Source organism: Salmo trutta, unplaced genomic scaffold (genome assembly GCF_901001165.1).
Source record: "Salmo trutta unplaced genomic scaffold, fSalTru1.1, whole genome shotgun sequence".
Classification (NCBI taxonomy): Eukaryota; Metazoa; Chordata; class Actinopteri; order Salmoniformes; family Salmonidae; genus Salmo; species Salmo trutta.
The window spans coordinates 7,997-27,349 of record NW_021822177.1 but is presented as its reverse complement, the minus strand read 5'-3'; the positions used below and the strand labels follow the sequence as shown (position 1 = coordinate 27,349).

The 19,353-nt window shown below is 46.0% G+C and overlaps 1 protein-coding gene across 4 annotated transcripts; it reads right to left on the bottom strand.

The window, feature by feature from the left end:
* Nucleotides 1-1,255: 1,255 nt before the first annotated feature.
* On the bottom strand, nucleotides 1,256-18,498 carry LOC115180808 (CASP8 and FADD-like apoptosis regulator). Of its 4 annotated transcripts, none has more exons than XM_029742959.1 (11): nucleotides 18,010-18,498; nucleotides 17,279-17,590; nucleotides 17,008-17,113; nucleotides 8,505-8,646; nucleotides 7,047-7,114; nucleotides 6,869-6,935; nucleotides 6,689-6,741; nucleotides 4,357-4,435; nucleotides 2,560-2,749; nucleotides 2,098-2,427; nucleotides 1,256-1,805 (listed from the first exon to the last, which is right to left on the bottom strand). In XM_029742959.1, the coding sequence occupies exons 2-11, from the start codon at nucleotides 17,578-17,580 to the stop codon at nucleotides 1,676-1,678; spliced, it is 1,467 nt and encodes a 488-aa protein (XP_029598819.1). In that variant the 5' UTR covers nucleotides 17,581-17,590; nucleotides 18,010-18,498; the 3' UTR covers nucleotides 1,256-1,675. The 4 variants fall into 4 exon arrangements, with proteins under 4 accessions (XP_029598819.1, XP_029598821.1, XP_029598820.1 ...); XM_029742961.1 differs by having other exon boundaries at nucleotides 17,514-17,590; XM_029742960.1 differs by lacking the exon at nucleotides 18,010-18,498 and adding an exon at nucleotides 17,741-17,989.
* Between the last annotated feature and the right edge of the window lie 855 nt (nucleotides 18,499-19,353).

Genomic DNA, 19,353 nt, shown 5'->3' with positions numbered 1-19,353 from the left:
GAACAATTGCAATCAATATATATTTACGCTCAGTGTGTCGTCGGGATCCTTGTTGGAGCGTCGTTCTGTTGGAGAGTTTTGTCCGCGTTCTCTCTCTCTCTCTCTCGGTTAGAATGGATCTTTCAAAGCGACATTCATTAATGTCGTCATAGAATAGATGTTTCGTCGGTCTTCGCGTTCAATTATATAATTTCTAGCTGCAGACTATTAATTAATATCAAAGACTTGTTCTTATTCTGTCAGTATCAATAGTCTAAAAGTTAACCATGTGGTATAGTTAACTTTCAGTAGATGGATTGGATGGTCAAACCTATTGGCCAACTCGCAATGGAGTGGAGGCCTGGTCTGAAGAAAGTAAATCAGGGTATAGTTTTATAGTGACCCTTGAACAGGCTTGTCAAATGACGCCTGGTCCTGTCTGTGTCCCTGGGGGGCGTGCCGATGACTGATTTAATCTTTGAACATAAATACATTCTATCACATTAACATCAGTACACAGCATCTCAATGTATCACAAATAGCTTTATCCTTATTAATACATTTTATACAACCATTATGATTCAAGTCTCATCGCTGAGGCTATTATATAAACCGTTTTATGGTAATATGGCTATATTGTCTCTTCTGAGTATCACAAAATTGTACCAAGCGGACCAGTTCGTAGCTGGATCCTTCACCAATCTTCCATACCTTCTCCAGAACATAAATGCCGTTCGGTTCCCCAATTCTGTGAGTTGGAAGAATTTCCTGTGTCTCTCTATGGGCCATGTGGCCAGAGATTCTTCTCTGGAATTTTACCACCCCTTCACACAGGGACTGGGTGGGGGGAGGTAGGTTGGGGGATGGTGCAAGGGGGGAGGGGGTCAACTGTCCTCCCTGTACTCAAAGAGGCCAACGTCATGACAAGACCATCTCCCATTTTCCCTCCATTTTTAACCGACTCAAGCTCACCCTCTTCCTCCCTCTCTCTCAGATCTCCTCTGCCTCTCTTTTTCCCTCCATTCCTCCTCCTTCATATTCTAAGTATATGTCTCCTTATGATAATGTTGCACTTCTTCTGACATCCATCTTGTTCTTGCCTTGTCAAGGGGCTCCATTTTCCTTACGATCGCAGTATAACGTTGTGATGGGGGATTTCAAATAAACTTCCCCGATATACCTGTGAAATATTTTTTTAAATGCATAGAAAATTAGCTTTCCTTTCCCATCTAGGGTTAGGGTTAACCCTAACCCATCTAGGTGAATAAATCAAGTATTTTAGGTCTACGTTTTATTACTACTTATCAGGCTTGGCTACATTTAAAAATGCACAGATCTGAATTCACATTATTTTCTCAAATCCTTCATCCATCCTTCAGTAAAAAGAAAAACATGGCTTGAATAAATACATAGTAAATACATAGTAAATACATAGTAAAAAAATACTGAATCTGTTTTTAGTGCACTACTTCCTCGTTAGCTGCTCTATATGATGCAAGACAGTTGTCGCCAGTAGAGGGTGTTGTTGTGGTTATCAAAGCTGTCAGTAGAGGGTGCTGTTGTGGTTATCAAAGCTGCCAGTAGATGGTGCTGTTGTGGTTATCAAAGCTGCCAGTAGAGGGTGCTGTTATATACTGTATAATAGAATCTAGTACTGATCAGTGGTTATACAGTAGAACAAACTATATTGTGGTTCCTATAACATGTAGAGATTCTTCCTGAGTGTGTGTCTCAGATTAATGTTGTATGTGGCTCCTGGATTCCTTCTGTTGTGGTCGAAGATCACCCCGTTCATCTCTGTATGAACATCCACTAGATGGTGTCTCCTGCAAGAAAAGCAAAGCATCCTTTACATTCATGATTACACTACGGGCATTAGTTTATTCAGTGCAATTCAAGCAAACTTGAAATGTAATCTTTGATGGGTTTTTTTGGTCTAATTGTTGTACCATTAAACATACTACAGACTGAAACTTTAGAGACCTCAGTGAGCAAAACCTGGTTGAAAATATGTATTTTCAATCAGCATTTTCACTCCGGGCTGGAACAAAATGATGGCTCATTTTCAATATCTATGACTGAAACATCTCTGTTTGATTGACATGTTGCGGTCAGCACCTCCTCTGTCCTGTCAGAACTGCCTCTCTCAGGGCCTGCAGGTAAACAGACCGATGGTCCGTCTCCTCCAGCTGACCCTCATCTGTCCAACAGTGGCTCCAGAAGACATCTGCGTCGGCGGGGACTGACTCCACGCTGAGAGGTTCCTCATACCCGTCTGTCTCCAGATCCTCCTCCCTGTGAGTAGGGTGACCCGTGGGCCTGGAGGAGCAGCCCTGGGAGCCAGACATTCTATAGGTCTGGATGAAGAACAGCTTGGGTTTGCCAGCCAGCCTGGGGCAGTAGTTAGGGGTGAAGAGGCGTCGGACGGTGTCAAGACGCACCCCTAGCCTGTTAAATAAAATGTACAATAATTATAATAAGATATGACTTACGAGTCATGTGTGCATATATTTTTTTAGTATGAGTGGACTCAGTGGGAATCAAACCCACAACCCAAGTGTGGCAAGTGCCATGCTTTACCTGTGGGAGTCTGTAGCCAGCAGGTCGGTAGCAGTACCACGGCTGATGATGCAGCAGGCGAAGGCATCCACTTCCTGGTTCTCCCTCGGTTGGGCAGCCTGCCTGAGAAGAGAAAGGGTATCCTCTACACTCGGCCACTTAACCAGGGTCACCTTGAATTGGAGCCCGTTGAACATCTCCTCCAACATGTCTGGTGGGAAGAAGAACATCATCACTGTTACATCATCACTGTTACATCATCACTATTACATCATCACTGTTACATCATCACTGTTACATCAACACTGTTACATCAACACTGCTACATCATCACTGTTACATCAACACTGTTGCATCATCACTGTTACATCAACACTGTTGCATCATCACTGTTACATCAACACTGTTACATCATCACTGTTGCATCATCACTGTTGCATCATCACTGTTACATCAACACTGTTACATCATCACTGTTACATCAACACTGTTACATCATAACTGTTACTGACACACATCATCACTGTTACATCATCACTGTTACATCATCACTGTTATATCATCAATGTTACATCACTGTTACATCATCACTGTTACTGACACACATCAACACTGTTACATCATCACTGTTACATCATCACTGTTACATCATCACTGTTACATCCTCACTGTTACATCCTCACTGTTACATCATCACTGTTACTGACACATCATCACTGTTACATCATCACTGTTACTGACACATCATCACTGTTACATCATCACTGTTACATCATCACTGACACATCATCACTGTTACATCATCACTGTTACATCCTCACTGTTACATCATCACTGTTACATCATCACTGTTACTGACACATCATCACTGTTACATCATCACTGTTACATCATCACTGTTACATCATCACTGACACATCATCACTGTTACATCATCACTGTTACATCATCACTGTTACATCATCACTGTTACATCATCACTGACACATCATCACTGTTACATCATCACTGTTACTGACACACATCAACACTGTTACATCATCACTGTTACATCATCACTGTTACATTTTCACTGTTACATCATCACTGTTACATCAACACTGTTACATCATCACTGTTACATCATCACTGTTACATCATCACTGACACATCATCACTGTTACCTGTCTCTACAGTAGACTCAGCATGTTATCTGTCTCTACAGTAGACTCAGCATGTTATCTGTCTCTACAGTAGACTCAGCATGTTATCTGTCTCTACAGTAGACTCAGCATGTTATCTGTCTCTACAGTAGACTCAGCATGTTACCTGTCTCTACAGTAGACTCAGCATGTGTTATCTGTCTCTACAGTAGACCCAGCATGTTATCTGTCTCTACAGTAGACTCAGCATGTGTTATCTGTCTCTACAGTAGACCCAGCATGTTATCTGTCTCTACAGTAGACTCAGCATGTTATCTGTCTCTACAGTAGACTCAGCATGTTATCTGTCTCTACAGTAGACTCAGCATGTGCTATCTGTCTCTACAGTAGACTCAGCATGTTATCTGTCTCTACAGTAGACCCAGCATGTTATCTGTCTCTACAGTAGACTCAGCATGTGTTATCTGTCTCTACAGTAGACTCAGCATGTTATCTGTCTCTACAGTAGACTCAGCATGTTATCTGTCTCTACAGTAGACTCAGCATGTTATCTGTCTCTACAGTAGACTCAGCATGTTATCTGTCTCTACAGTAGACTCAGCATGTTATCTGTCTCTACAGTAGACTCAGCATGTGTTATCTGTCTCTACAGTAGACTCAGCATGTGGACTCTCACCTCCATCACTGCCAACACAGTCTATGATGAGACATTCACCTCGTGGGTCTGACTGGAGCCTGTAAACATCCACTGGGCTCTACAGAACAGAGGGGCAGGCACAGTATTGTAAATGCTCCATGCATGTAAGGTTTTCGTCCCAAATGGCACCCTATTCCCATATTTAGTGCACTACTTTTGACCAGGGCCCATTGGGCTATAGTATAAAGTAGTGCACTATATAGGGAACAAGGTGCCATTGGGGATACACCCTACGTGTGTGCATGTTAAACACTAAAAGAAAACCATTGGCACATAATTGCACAACATTTATGGGAATTTCTCCCCCCCAAAAAACACTGGTAGAACACTATGTATATTACCTGGTAGAACACTATGTATATTACCTGGTAGAACACTATGTATATTACCTGGTAGAACACTATGTATATTACCTGGTAGAACACTATGTATATTACCTGATAGAACACTATGTATATTACCTGATAGAACACTATGTATATTACCTGGTAGAACACTATGTATATTACCTGGTAGAACACTATGTATATTACCTGGTAGAACACTATGTATATTACCTGGTAGAACACTATGTATATTAACTGGTAGAACACTATGTATATTACCTGGTAGAACACTATGTATATTACCTGGTAGAACACTATGTATATTACCTGGTAGAACACTATGTATATTACCTGGTAGAACACTATGTATATTACCTGGTAGAACACTATGTATATTACCTGGTAGAACACTATGTATATTACCTGGTGGAACACTATGTATATTACCTGGTAGAACACTATGTATATTACCTGGTAGAACACTATGTATATTACCTGGTAGAACACTATGTATATTACCTGGTAGAACACTATGTATATTACCTGGTAGAACACTATGTACATTACCTGGTAGAACACTATGTATATTACCTGGTAGAACACTATGTATATTACCTGGTAGAACACTATGTATATTACCTGGTAGAACACTATGTATATTACCTGGTAGAACACTATGTATATTACCTGGTAGAACACTATGTATATTACCTGGTAGAACACTATGTATATTACCTGGTAGAACACTATGTATATTACCTGGTAGAACACTATGTATATTACCTGGTAGAACACTATGTATATTACCTGGTAGAACACTATGTACATTACCTGATAGAACACTATGTATATTACCTGGTAGAACACTATGTATATTACCTGGTAGAACACTATGTATATTACCTGGTAGAACACTATGTATATTACCTGGTAGAACACTATGTATATTACCTGGTAGAACACTATGTACATTACCTGATAGAACACTATGTACATTACCTGATAGAACACTATGTACATTACCTGGTAGAACACTATGTATATTACCTGGTAGAACACTATGTATATTACCTGGTAGAACACTATGTATATTACCTGGTAGAACACGATGTATATTACCTGGTAGAACACTATGTATATTACCTGGTAGAACACGATGTATATTACCTGGTAGAACACTATGTATATTACCTGGTAGAACACTATGAATATAACCTGGTAGAACACTATGTATATTACCTGGTAGAACACTATGTATATTACCTGGTAGAACACTATGTATATTACCTGGTGGAACACTATGTATATTACCTGGTAGAACACTATGTATATTACCTGGTAGAACACTATGTATATTACCTGTTAGACCTATGTATATTACTGGTAGACCACTATGTAATACCTGGTAGAACACTATGTATATTACCTGGTAGAACACTATGTATATTACCTGGTAGAACACTATGTATATTACCTGGTAGAACACCTATGTATATTACCTGGTAGAACACTATGTATATTACCTGGTAGAACACTGATGTATATTACCTGGTTAGAACAAACACTATGTATATTACCTGGTAGAACACTATGTATATTACCTGGTAGAACACTATGTATATTACCTGGTAGAACACTATGTATATTACCTGGTAGAACACTATGTATATTACCTGGTAGAACACTATGTATATTACCTGGTAGAACACTATGTATATTACCTGGTAGAACACTATGTATATTACCTGGTAGAACACTATGTATATTACCTGGTAGAACACTATGTATATTACCTGGTAGAACACTATGTATATTACCTGGTAGAACACTATGTATATTACCTGGTAGAACACTATGTATATTACCTGGTAGAACACTATGTATATTACCTGGTAGAACACTATGTATATTACCTGGTAGAACACTATGTATATTACCTGGTAGAACACTATGTATATTACCTGGTAGAACACTATGTATATTACCTGGTAGAACAACCTTTTTCTTTCAGGCTCTGCATTGTTTTCGTTCTCTGTAGCTGGAATGACAGAATGACAGAATGACAGCTGCTTTCTACAGAGGATATCATTTTTTTAATGAACACTAATCATGATAAACAGTTGGTATTTTAAAGAAACCTCTGCTGAGGAATGAAAGTACCTTACTGTTTTGTGTGGACTGCTCTTGTCTTGAATGACACGATACAGGGGAGGCAGTGGGCATGGGGTTGGACTGAGGGACAGAAATCACTGTTAGAAAAACATCCTTTACAGAAAGCTGTGGTAGAGGCGAGGGAAGGTTTCCCTGTCTCAAGACGAGGTGGTGTTGTAGTGATGTACTCACTGGAGTCCTGATCCACTGGTGCTGGTCCAGGTGGGGCATCACCACTGGTCTATGTTGTGGTGTTCCAACTACAACAAGGTGCACAGGAAGAAGTATTTCCAAACAGGATGTAACAGAAGTGGTTCAGGTTGAGAACAAGGGCCATATTAGTATCAAACGTCTGAGACTAGGAGCTCTGATTTACAGTGTGTTCAGAAAGTATTCAAACCCCTTGACTTTTTTTTTTACATTTTGTTACATTACAGCCTTATTCTAAAATGTATTAAATCCTTTTTTTCCCTCATCAATCTACACAATACCCCATAATGACATCACAATACCCCATAATGACATCACAATACCCCATAATGACATCACAATACCCCATAATGACAAAACAAAAACAGGTTTTTAGAAATATTTGACAATGTATAAAAAAACAAAAACTGAAATATCACATTTCCATAAGTATTCAGACCCTTTACTCAGAATTTTGTTGAAGCACATTTGGCGGCGATTTAAGCCTTGATTCTAATTGCGTTTTACGCTACAAGCTTGGCACACCTGTATTTGGGGAGTTTCTCCCATTCTTCTCAGCAGATCCACTCAAGCTCTGTCAGGTTGGATGGGGAGCATCGCTGCACAGCTAGGCCTGATTGGTGGAGTGCTGCAGAGATGGTTGTCCTTCTGGAAGGTTCTCCCATCTCCACAGAGGAACTCTGGAGCTCTGTTAGACTGGTTCTTGGTCACCTCCCTGACCAAGGCACTTCTCCCCCGATTGCTCAGTTTGGCCGGGCGGCCAGCTCTCGGAAGAGTCTTGGTGGTTCCAAACGTCTTCTATTTAAGAATGATGGAGGCCACTGTGTTCTTGGGGACCTTCAATGCTACAGAAATGTTTTGGTACCCTTCCTCAGATCTGTGCCTCGACACAATCCTGTCTCTGAGCTCTACGGACAATTCCTTTGACCTCGTGGCTTGGTTTTTGCTCTGACATACACTGTCAACTGTGGGACCTTATATAGACAGGTGTGTGTCTTTCCAAATCATGTCCAATCAATTGAATTGACCACAGGTGGACTCCAATCAAGTTGTAGAAACATCAAGGATGATCAATGTTAACAGGATGCACCTGAGCTCAATTTCGAGTCTCATAACAAAGGATCTGAATACTGATGTAAACAGGTTATTTTATTTATTTTTTTAAATTCTAAACCCGTTTTCACTTTGTCATTATGGGGTATTGTGTGTAGATTGATGGAGAAAACATTTAATTGAATCAATTTTAGAACAAGGTTGTAAGGTAACAAAATGTGGAAAAAGTCAAGGGGTCTGAATACTTTCCGAATGCACTGTAGAATCCATTTAGCCACTTAGATCATAATGACTACGAGTATATGGAGATCCCAGATCACCTCTCCTAATCTGAGGCGCTTGATAAGTCCTCCAGTGTGCCAAGGTGGGCCCTTTCCTAATTCTTACCTGATGTCAGGTTCTGGTACCCTTTAACCTTCCTGGCCAGGTCAACCCTGCTGATGTCCCTCAGACATTGTTCTATCAGCTCCACCCTCTCAGAAGACACTCTGTCCAGCTTCTCCAGTTCATCTATTACATCCAGGAAACTCTGTCACACAGAGAGAAAGGATATGAAATGGTTCAAAAACATTCCAGAACATCTGTTTCGGAATCTTCTGGACAGACACTGATTATGAACACCTATTGTTGTAACTGTCATATTGTTGTCCTGTTGTTGTTATGTCTTACTTAAGCAATACCCTATACCCTCTCCCTCAACATGATCAAGACAAAAGAGATGATTGTGGACTACAGGAAAAGGAGGACCGAGCACACCCCCATTCTCATCGACAGGGCTGTAGTGGAGCAGGTTGAGAGCTTCAAGTTCCTTGGCGTCCATATCACCAACAAACTAACATGGTCCAAGCACACCAAGACAGTCGTGAACAGGGCACGACAAAACCTATTCCCCCTCAGGAGACTAAAGATTTGGCATGGGTCCTAAGATCTTCAAAAGGTTCTACAGCTGCACCATCGAGAGCATCCTGACGGGTTGCATCACTGCCAGGTATGGCAACTGCTCGGCCTCTGACAGCAAGGCACTACAGAGGGTAGTGCGTACGGCCCAGTACATCACTGGGGCCAAGCTTCCTGCCATCCAGGACCTCTATACCAGGCGGTGTCAGAGGAAGGCCCTAAAAATTGTCAAGGACTCCAGCCACCCTAGTCGGCAAGCGGTACCGGAGCGCCAAATCCAGGTCCAAGAGGCTTCTAAACAGTTTTTACCCCCAAGCCATAAGACTACTGAACATCTAATCAAATGGCTACCCAGATTATTTGCATTGCCCCTCCTCTTTTACGCTGATGCTACTCTCTGTTATTATCTATGCATAGTCACTTTAATCACTCTACCTACATGTACATATTACCTCAACTAACCGGTGCCCCCGCACATTGACTCTGTACCGGTACCCCCTGTATATAGCCTCCACATTGACTCTGTACCGGTACCCCCTGTATATAGCCTCCACATTGACTCTGTACCGGTACTCACTGTATATAGCCTCCACATTGACTCTGTACCGTAACACCCTGTATATTGCCTCCACATTGACTCTGTACCGGTAGCCCCTGTATATAGCCTCCACATTGACTCTGTACCGTAACACCCTGTATATAGCCTCCACATTGACTCTGTACCGGTACCCCCTGTATATAGCCTCCACATTGACTCTGTACTGGTACCCCCTGTATATAGCCTCCACATTGACTCTGTACCGTAATACCCTGTATATAGCCTCCACATTGACTCTGTACCGTAATACCCTGTATATAGCCTCCACATTGACTCTGTACCGTAACACCCTGTATATAGCCTCCACATTGACTCTGTACCGGTACCCCTGTATAGCCTCCACATTGACTCTGTACTGGTACCCCCTGTATATAGCCTCCACATTGACTCTGTACCGTAATACCCTGTATATAGCCTCCACATTGACTCTGTACCGTAATACCCTGTATATAGCCTCCACATTGACTCTGTACCGTAACACCCTGTATATAGCCTCCACATTGACTCTGTACCGGTACCCCCTGTATATAGCCACCACATTGACTCTGTACCGGTACCCCCTGTATATAGCCTCCACACTGACTCTGTACCGGTACCCCCTGTATATAGCTGTAACGGCTGTCGTCTGAAGAAGTGGACCAAGGTGCAGCGGAGTTAGTGTTCATTATTAGAATTTAATATAAACAACATGAACACTATACAAAACAAGAAAAGAGTAAACCGACAGCAAACAGTCCTGTCTGGTACAAAACACTGACAGAAACAATTACCCACAAACCCAAAGGAAAAACATGCTCCTTATGTGTGACTCCCAATCAGCAGCAACGAGCTTCAGCTGTGCCTGATTGGGAGCCACACACACGGCCCAAAACAAAGAAATACAAAAACATAGAAAAAGGAACATAGAACGCCCACCCAATGTAACACCCTGGCCTAACCAAAATAAAGAACAAAAACCCCTCTCTATGGCCAGGGCGTTACAGTACCCCCCCCCAAAGGTGCGGACTCCGGCCGCAAAACCTGACTCTGAAGGGGAGGGTCCGGGTTGGCCTTCTTACGGCGGCGGCTCAGGTGCGGGACGTGGCCTCTGCTCCACCCTTGACGTCGCCCTCTTCGGTGGCGCACCTGGCCGCGCCGAAGGTCTGGTGGGCGACACTGACTGCGCCCGGCTGGCGGCCGGCGATGGTTGTGCCCGGCTGGCGGGCGGCGATGGTTGCGCCCGGCTGGCGGGCGGCGATGGTTGCGCCCGGCTGGCGGGCGGCGATGGTTGCGCCCGGCTGGCGGGCGGCGATGGTTGCGCCTGGCTGGCGGGCGACCCTGGCTGCGCCCGGCTGGCGGGCGGCGATGGTTGCGCCTGGCTGGCGGGCGACCCTGGCTGCTCTGACGGCACTGACCCAGGATTCACCAGGCTGGGGAGACATGACAGAGGCCTGGCCCTAGGCGTAGGCACAGGACTCACCGGGCTGGCGGGCGTCCCTGGCCACTCTGGCAGTTCGGGGCAGTCTGGCCACTCCGGCAGTTCGGGGCAGTCTGGCCACTCCGGCAGTTCGGGGCAGTCTGGCCACTCCGGCAGTTCGGGGCAGTCTGGCCACTCCGGCAGTTCGGCGCAGTCTGGCCACTCCGGCAGTTCGGCGCAGTCTGGCCACTCCGGCAGTTCGGCGCAGTCTGGCCACTCCGGCAGTTCGGCCCAGTCTGGCCACTCCGGCAGTTCGGCGCAGTCTGGCCACTCCGGCAGTTCAGCGCAGTCTGGCCACTCCGGCAGTTCAGCGCAGTCTGGCCACTCCGGCAGTTCAGCGCAGTCTGGCCACTCCGGCAGTTCAGCGCAGTCTGGCCACTCCGGCAGTTCAGCGCAGTCTGACCTCTCTGGCGACTGTTGACTGGCGGGCAGCTCTGACGACTGTTGACTGGCGGGCAGCTCTGACGACTGTTGACTGGCGGGCAGCTCTGACGACTGTTGACTGGCGGGCAGCTCTGACGACTGTTGACTGGCGGGCAGCTCTGACGACTGTTGACTGGCGGGCAGCTCTGGTGATGGTTGACTGGCGGGCAGCTCTGGTGATGGTTGACTGGCGGGCAGCTCTGACGACTGTTGACTGGCGGGCAGCTCCGACGACTGTTGACTGGCGGGCAGCTCCGACGACTGTTGACTGGCGGGCAGCTCCGACGACTGTTGACTGGCGGGCAGCTCTGACGACTGCTGACTGGCAGGGCTGGGGACACGCACCTTGGGCTTGGTGCGGGGAGCAGGGACGGGCCGGACAGGACTGGGGACATGCACTGTGGACTTGGTGCGGGGAGCAGGGACGGGCCAGACAGGACTGTGAACACGCACTGGTGAACTGAAGCGTGGAGCCGGTTTTGCCACTCGTCCTGGCTGGATGCCCTTCCTAGCACGGCATGTGCTGGGCATGTCCACCGGACGCACCGGGCTGTGCGGACGCACTGGCGACACAGCGCGCAACTCCGCCTCCCATGGCTCCTCCTCCAGATCTTCCTTCAGCAGGTCCTCAATAAACCACCTCATCTGCGTCTCCTCCTCTGCCGTCATCCCCCACGAAAGCAGTGGTCTGGGCTCCTCCTCTGCCCTTCCGGACCACCCCATTAGCCCCCCCCAAAATTTTCTTGGGGGTGTCTTCCGGGCTTCCTCGACCGACGCCAGCGACCCCGTCTGCTGGCCGGCGTCTCCTCCATTGACCGGACCTCCCTCTTCCGCTGCTTGGTCCCTTGGTGGTGGGTAATTCTGTAACGGCTGTCGTCTGAAGAAGTGGACCAAGGTGCAGCGGAGTTAGTGTTCATTATTAGAATTTAATATAAACAACATGAACACTATACAAAACAAGAAAAGAGTAAACCGACAGCAAACAGTCCTGTCTGGTACAAAACACTGACAGAAACAATTACCCACAAACCCAAAGGAAAAACATGCTCCTTATGTGTGACTCCCAATCAGCAGCAACGAGCTTCAGCTGTGCCTGATTGGGAGCCACACACACACGGCCCAAAACAAAGAAATACTAAAACATAGAAAAAGGAACATAGAACGCCCACCCAATGTAACACCCTGGCCTAACCAAAATAAAGAACAAAAACCCCTCTCTATGGCCAGGGCGTTACAATAGCCTCCACATTGACTCTGTACCGTAATACCCTGTATATAGCCTCCACATTGACTCTGTACCGTAATACCCTGTATATAGCCTCCACATTGACTCTGTACCGGTACCCCCTGTATATAGCCACCACATTGACTCTGTACCGGTACCCCCTGTATATAGCCTCCACATTGACTCTGTACCGGTACCCCCTGTATATAGCCTCCACACTGACTCTGTACCGGTACCCCCTGTATATAGCCTCGCTATTGTTATTTTACTGCTGGTCTTTAATGATTTGTGACATTTTTTTTGGGGGGGGGGGGGTTTCTTAAAACTGCATTGTTGGTTAAGGGCTTGTAAGTAAGCATTTCACTGTAAGGTCTACACCTGTTGTATTCGGCGCATGTGACAAATACAATTTGATTTGATTGTTGTCATGTCTTACAGTACATAAGTAACACCCTATTGTTGTCATGTCTTACAGTACATAAGCAATACCCTATTGTTGCCATGTCTTACAGTACATAAGCAATACCCTATTGCCATGTCTTACAGTACATAAGTAACACCCTATTGTTGCCATGTCTTACTTAAAGCAATACTTGTCTGGCAGCTCGGTTTGTGTTTTGTAAAAGAAAATCCATTAAAATCAAATAAAAACATTCCATATGTCACGTCCTGACCAGTAAAGGGGTTATTTGTTATTGTAGTTTGGTCAGGACGTGGCAGGGGGGTGTTTGTTTAGAGTGTTTCGGGGTTTGTTGGGCTATGTTCTTTGTTAGTCTATTTCTATGTTAGTTCTAGTATGTCTATTTCTATGTGGTGTTTATTGGGTGGAACTTCAATTGGAAGCAGCTACTCCTCGTTGCTTCTAATTGAAGGTCCTATTTAAGAGGGGTGTTTTTCTATGGGATTTGTGGGTAGTTGTTCCTTGTTTAGTGTTTGTTGAAACCTGACAGGACTGTTTCGTTTTGTTCTTTTTTGTATATGTATTTAGTTGTTTTTCCTTCTTCAAAATAAAAAGAAGAAGAGTATACACGTTCCCGCTGCGTTTTGGTCCAATCCATACGACAACCGTGACAGTACCCACCCCAAACGGACCAAGCAGCGGAGGAAGGAGCAGCAGAGGAGCTTAGAATCATGGACATGGGAGGAGATATTGGACGGAAAGGGATCCTACACATGGGAGGAGATCCAGGCTGGAAGAGATCGCCTTCCATGGGAACAGGTGGAGGCAGCCAGGAGAGTGGAGGCAGCCAGGAAGGCTGGAGAGGACCGGAAACGTTATGTGGGTACACGGCTAGCAAGGAAGCCTGAGAGGCACCCCCAAGAAATTATTTTGGGGGGGCACACGGGTAGTTTGGCTGGGCAAAGGGTGAGCTTTAAGCCAACTCCCCGTGCTTATTATGGGGAGCGTGTGGAGTGGAGAGCGCCGGTGTATGCGGAAGTGCGCACGATCTCGCCCATGCGCACGCTCAGTCCGGTGCGAGCGATCCCAGCCCCTCGCAAGTGCCGTGCTAGAGTGGGCATCCAGCCTGGGAGGAGGATGCCTGCGCAGCACATCTGGCCACCAGTGCGCCTCCTAGGCCCAGGCTACCCTACGCCTGCTCTACGCACGGCAACCATCAGGCCTCTGCACAGCCCAGTTCGCCCTGTGCCAGCACTCCGCTTGTGCAGGGCTACTATTACCATCCAGTCAGGACGGGTTGTGCAGGAGGTGCGCTCCAGACCTCCAGTGCTTACTCATGGCCCGGTGTATCCAGTTCCTGCTCCTCGCACTAGCGCTGAGGTGCGTGTCTCCAGTTTGGTACCTCCAGTACCAGCCCCACGCACCAGGCCTCCAGTGCGTCAGCCCAGTGCAGCTCGTCCTTTTTCTGCTCCTCGCACTAGCCCTGTGGCGCGTGTCCCTAGTCTGGTGCTTCCTAAGCCAGCCCCACGCATCAGGCCTTCCGGCAACAGTACCCTGTCCAGAGTGTCCGGCAACAGTGCCCCGTCCAGAGCTTCCGGCAACAGTGCCCCGTCCAGTGTGTCCGGCAACAGTGCCGACAGTGCCCCGTCTAGAGACGGCCCACAGTCCGGAGCCGACAGAGACGGCCCACAGTCCGGAACCGGCAGAGACGGCCCACAGTCCGGAACCGGCAGAGACGGCCCACAGTCCGGAACCGGCAGAGACGGCCCACAGTCCGGAACCGACAGAGACGGCCCACAGTCCGGAACCGACAGAGACGGCCCACAGTCCGGAACCGACAGAGACGGCCCTCCAGTCCGGAACCGACAGAGACGGCCCTCCAGTCCGGAACCGACAGAGACGGCCCTCCAGTCCGGAACCGACAGAGACGGCCCTCCAGTCCGGAACCGACAGAGACGGCCCTCCAGTCCGGAGCTCCCAGAGTCGGCCCTCCAGTCCGGAGCTCCCAGAGTCGGCCCTCCAGTCCGGAGCTCCCAGAGTCGGCCCTCCAGTCCGGAGCTCCCAGAGTCGGCCCTCCAGTCCGGAGCTCCCAGAGTCGGCCCTCCAGTCCGGAGCTCCCAGAGTCGGCCCTCCAGCCCGGAGCTCCCAGAGTCGGCCCTCCAGTCCGGAGCTCCCAGAGTCGGCCCTCCAGTCCGGAGCTCCCAGAGTCGGCCCTCCAGTCCGGAGCTCCCAGAGTCGGCCCTCCAGTCCGGAGCTCCCAGCGACGCGCATCAGCCCGAGGTCTTCAGCGATGCGCTTTAGTCCAGAGACTTCGGGAAGGGTAAAATGTAATAAACAGTTAGCGGGGGTGGACAGGTTAGGTTGGGGAGTAAGGCCGGAGCCTGAGCCACCTCCATAGTAGGTGGGTTGGGGAGGGGGGGTGTAGCACAAGAACCGTCGGTGACGGTGGCCACCCTCCCTTCCCTCCCTTTAGTTGGGGATTATTTTTTGTATTTATGTTTAGAATTATTGGATTAGGTTTTGTTGTTTTAGGTGCATCCGGGGTCTGCACCTTTGGGGGGGGTACTGTCCCGTTCTGACCAATAAAGGGGTTATTTGTTATTGTAGTTTGGTCAGGACGTGGCAGGGGGTGTTTGTTTTATGTGGTTTGGGGTTTGTTGGGTGATGTTATTATGTAATAGGGGTATTTGTTTAGAGTGTTCCGGGGTTTTTGGGCTATGTTCTTGTTAGTTTATTTCTATGTTAGTTCTAGTCGTTCTATGTCTATGTTTAGTTAATGGGGTTGACCTTCAATTGGAAGCAGCTGCTCCTCGTTGCTTCTAATTGAAGGTCTTATTTAAGAGGGGTGTTTTTTCTATGGTATTTGTGGGTAGTTGTCTCCTGTTTAGTGTCTGAGCACCTGATAGGACTGTTAGTGTCGTTCGTTTGTTTTGTATACGTGATTTGTTTGTTTTTCCTTCTTCACATTAAAAAGAAGATGAGTATACACGTTCCCGCTGCCGGAGCCTGAGCCACCTCCATAGGAGGAGGTTGGGGAGGGGGGGTGTAGCACAAAAACCGTCGGTGACAGTGGCCACCCTCCCTTGAGTTTGGGATTATTTTTGTTTTGGGTATATTTTTTGTGTTTTTGTTTAAGGTGCATCCGGGGTCTGCACCTTTGGGGGGGGGGGGGGGTACTGTCACGTCCTGACCAGTATAAGGGGTTATTTGTTATTGTAGTTTGGTCAGGGCGTGTCAGGGGGTGTTTGTTTAGAGTGTTTTGGGGTTTGTTGGGCTATGTTCTATGTTAGTATATTTCTATGTTAGTTCTAGTATGTCTAGTTCTATGTTTAGTTTATGGGGTTGACCTTCAATTGGAAGCAGCTGCTCCTCGTTGCTTCTAATTGAAGGTCCTATTTAAGAGGGGTGTTTTTCTATGGGATTTGTGGGTAGTTGTTCCTTGTTTAGTGTTTGTTGAAACCTGACAGGACTGTTTCGCTTTGTTCTTTTTTGTATATGTATTTAGTTGTTTCTCCTTCTTCAAAATAAAAAGAAGAAGAGTATACATATTCCCGCTGCGTTTTGGTCCAATCCATACGACAACCGTGACACCATAACAACTAGGTCCTCAGGAAACATGCCATAGCAGAAGAGGAATGTTCCCACAGTACATTACAGCATACCTAGTGGTATTTACATTGCAGAAGAGGAATGTTCCCACAGTACATTACAGCATACCTAGTGGTATTTACATTGCAGAAGAGGAATGTTCCCACAGTACATTACAGCATACCTAGTGGTATTTACATTGCAGAAATCCCCCACCCACAAAGCAGAAATGTTTCATGACATAATCACATCAGGCTTCTCAGTAATGAAATAAAATGTAAAATGTCTGAACCAAGCCTTTACCTTGACTCTGGTCAGCTTCTCTCTGGATAAAGAACCACTCAGCAGAAACTTGAGCGATTCCAGGTCTTCTGTCCCCATGTCTTCGCTCACATCAGACATCAACACTCTGTAACCAGGAAACAGAAAAGCTTCATAGACAGAACTCCATGGGATATATTTACTAATGAAGACAGCGATGAATGAGACTGTAAAGAATGTTTGGTCTATTGTGTGTGTGTTGTTATCCTGGAAAAGAAAATAGCAGAATTCATGCCTAAGGAATAAATGTCACCTGTACTCTGACAAAGCTCGGTTCTGTCCCAGAATACCATCCACTTCCTGTTTACTAACGTGAAACACTTTCTTCAGGAGATCAAAGCGTCTCAGTCTGAACAGAAGTTCCACCAGGTACAGCTGATCCACCTGTCCTCTGCTCAGCCAGGAAGTTAACACCTCTCTCACGTGATCAGAACCAGAGCTGTCAGTGTCCTGGGATCCACACAGGTACAGGAGCCTCCTGCACTCACCTGAGCTCAGGTCTTCACATATCCTGCTGATCACCTGATATAACTGTCCGTTAGCCATAGAACTCATCAAGGAGTCTCTGAAAGGGGAAAACACGGAATGATTTTATGGATAGAAAATGATGTAAACTTCATTATTTCTAAATGGGTACTTGCATCATAGATCTATGGCCCATTTGAAATTAAAAGCAACTTGAATTGGCAAATATAATGTGTAGGCTACTGCTTACTTGCATATTTATGTCGTTCCCAGACTGACGCTGTGCACAATAGACTAGTACCTTAGTTATTATCACAGGCATATTTTACTATTATTGAACCTGCATGTGGCCAATAGGTGAAAATATACAGGCAGCACATACACATGGCGAACGGTGGAAAATGAAAGTTAGACGAGGCATGAAACCAACCAGAAATGAATTATTCAAAGGTTAATAAAACACGAATATTTCAGAGAAAATTAACAGTTAGTTATATCGCAAATGAAAAATATGAATACCTTTCAGAGTAGGACACAGCGGAGTCTGTTGCATGAAGACTGAGAAATTAGATGATTATAATGACGAATTGAAGTTTCGCGCATTACGAAATGGAAAGCGCAAATGGGGAAGGTCGTCTACAATTCTGTGTAAACCACCCACGCGGGAAATTACACTTTCATGTCGGTCTGGATGGCGGGATCACGGAACTGACTCAATATTGGTCATAAAGCATTTTAATGAATTAGTCACTGATAAATATATGCTAAAACCTGCTCAGAGCGAAAGTGAAAGTTACTACGCCACCAGGCTCCTCCGCAAAGACCCGTGTCTGCATCCAGATGGTTGTCGCTGCTGCCAGTACTGCCTTCCTTCTAAAAATAAAGAAAAACCATTGACTGAATAGGTGTTTCCAAACTTTGGACTGGTACTGTATATTCAAGCAATATGACACCTCCCGTTTATGGTATATGGCCAATATCCCACTGCTAAGGGCTGTATCCAGGCACTCCGCGTTGCGTCATAACGAACAGCCCTTAGCCGTGGGATATTGGCCATATACCATAAACGGGAGGTGTCATATTGCTTGAATATACAGTACCAGTCCAAAGTTTGGAAACACCTGCTCAGTCAATGGTTTTTCTTTATTTGTACTATTTTCTACAGTGTTAGAATATTAGTGAAGTCATCAAAACTATGAAATAACACATCATGTAGAATCATGTAGTAACCAAAAAAAGTGTTAAACAAATCAAAATATATTTTATATTTGAGATTTTTCAAAGAAGCCACCCTTTGCCTTGATGATAGCTTTGCACACTCTTGGCATTCTCTCAACCAGCTTCATGAGGTTGTCACCTGGAATGTATTTCAATTAACAGGTGTGCCTTGTTAAAAGTTAATTTGTGGAATTTATTTCCTTCTTATTGCCAATCAGTTGTGTTGTGACAAGCAGTGGCGGTTCTAGACCATTTCAACTGGGGGGGGGGGGGGCAAGCTGGGGCCAGTTGTACTGTTAGAGGGGCCAGTTACATTAGACGTTATTGTTGTCATATCGTTTTCTTCACTGCATTGCAGGCATTAGCAGGCAAAAGACCATGTTCATAATCATCATCGTTGCCACTGTCTAATAACGGATGGAAAAAAAGAACGATAGCAAAAATTAGTTATGTCAAAATTATTTCATACTCCATATTTATGGGGGCCACAAGGGAGGCGAAAATTGTTGTCACAGGGGCACTGGCCCCCCCTGGCCCTCCCCCCATGACCATGCGAGTAGCAACAGCGCACAAAAAGGAGGGGGGGCCAATGTAAATAGTCCGGTGGACATTTTATTAATTATTCAGCAGTCTAATGGCTTGGGG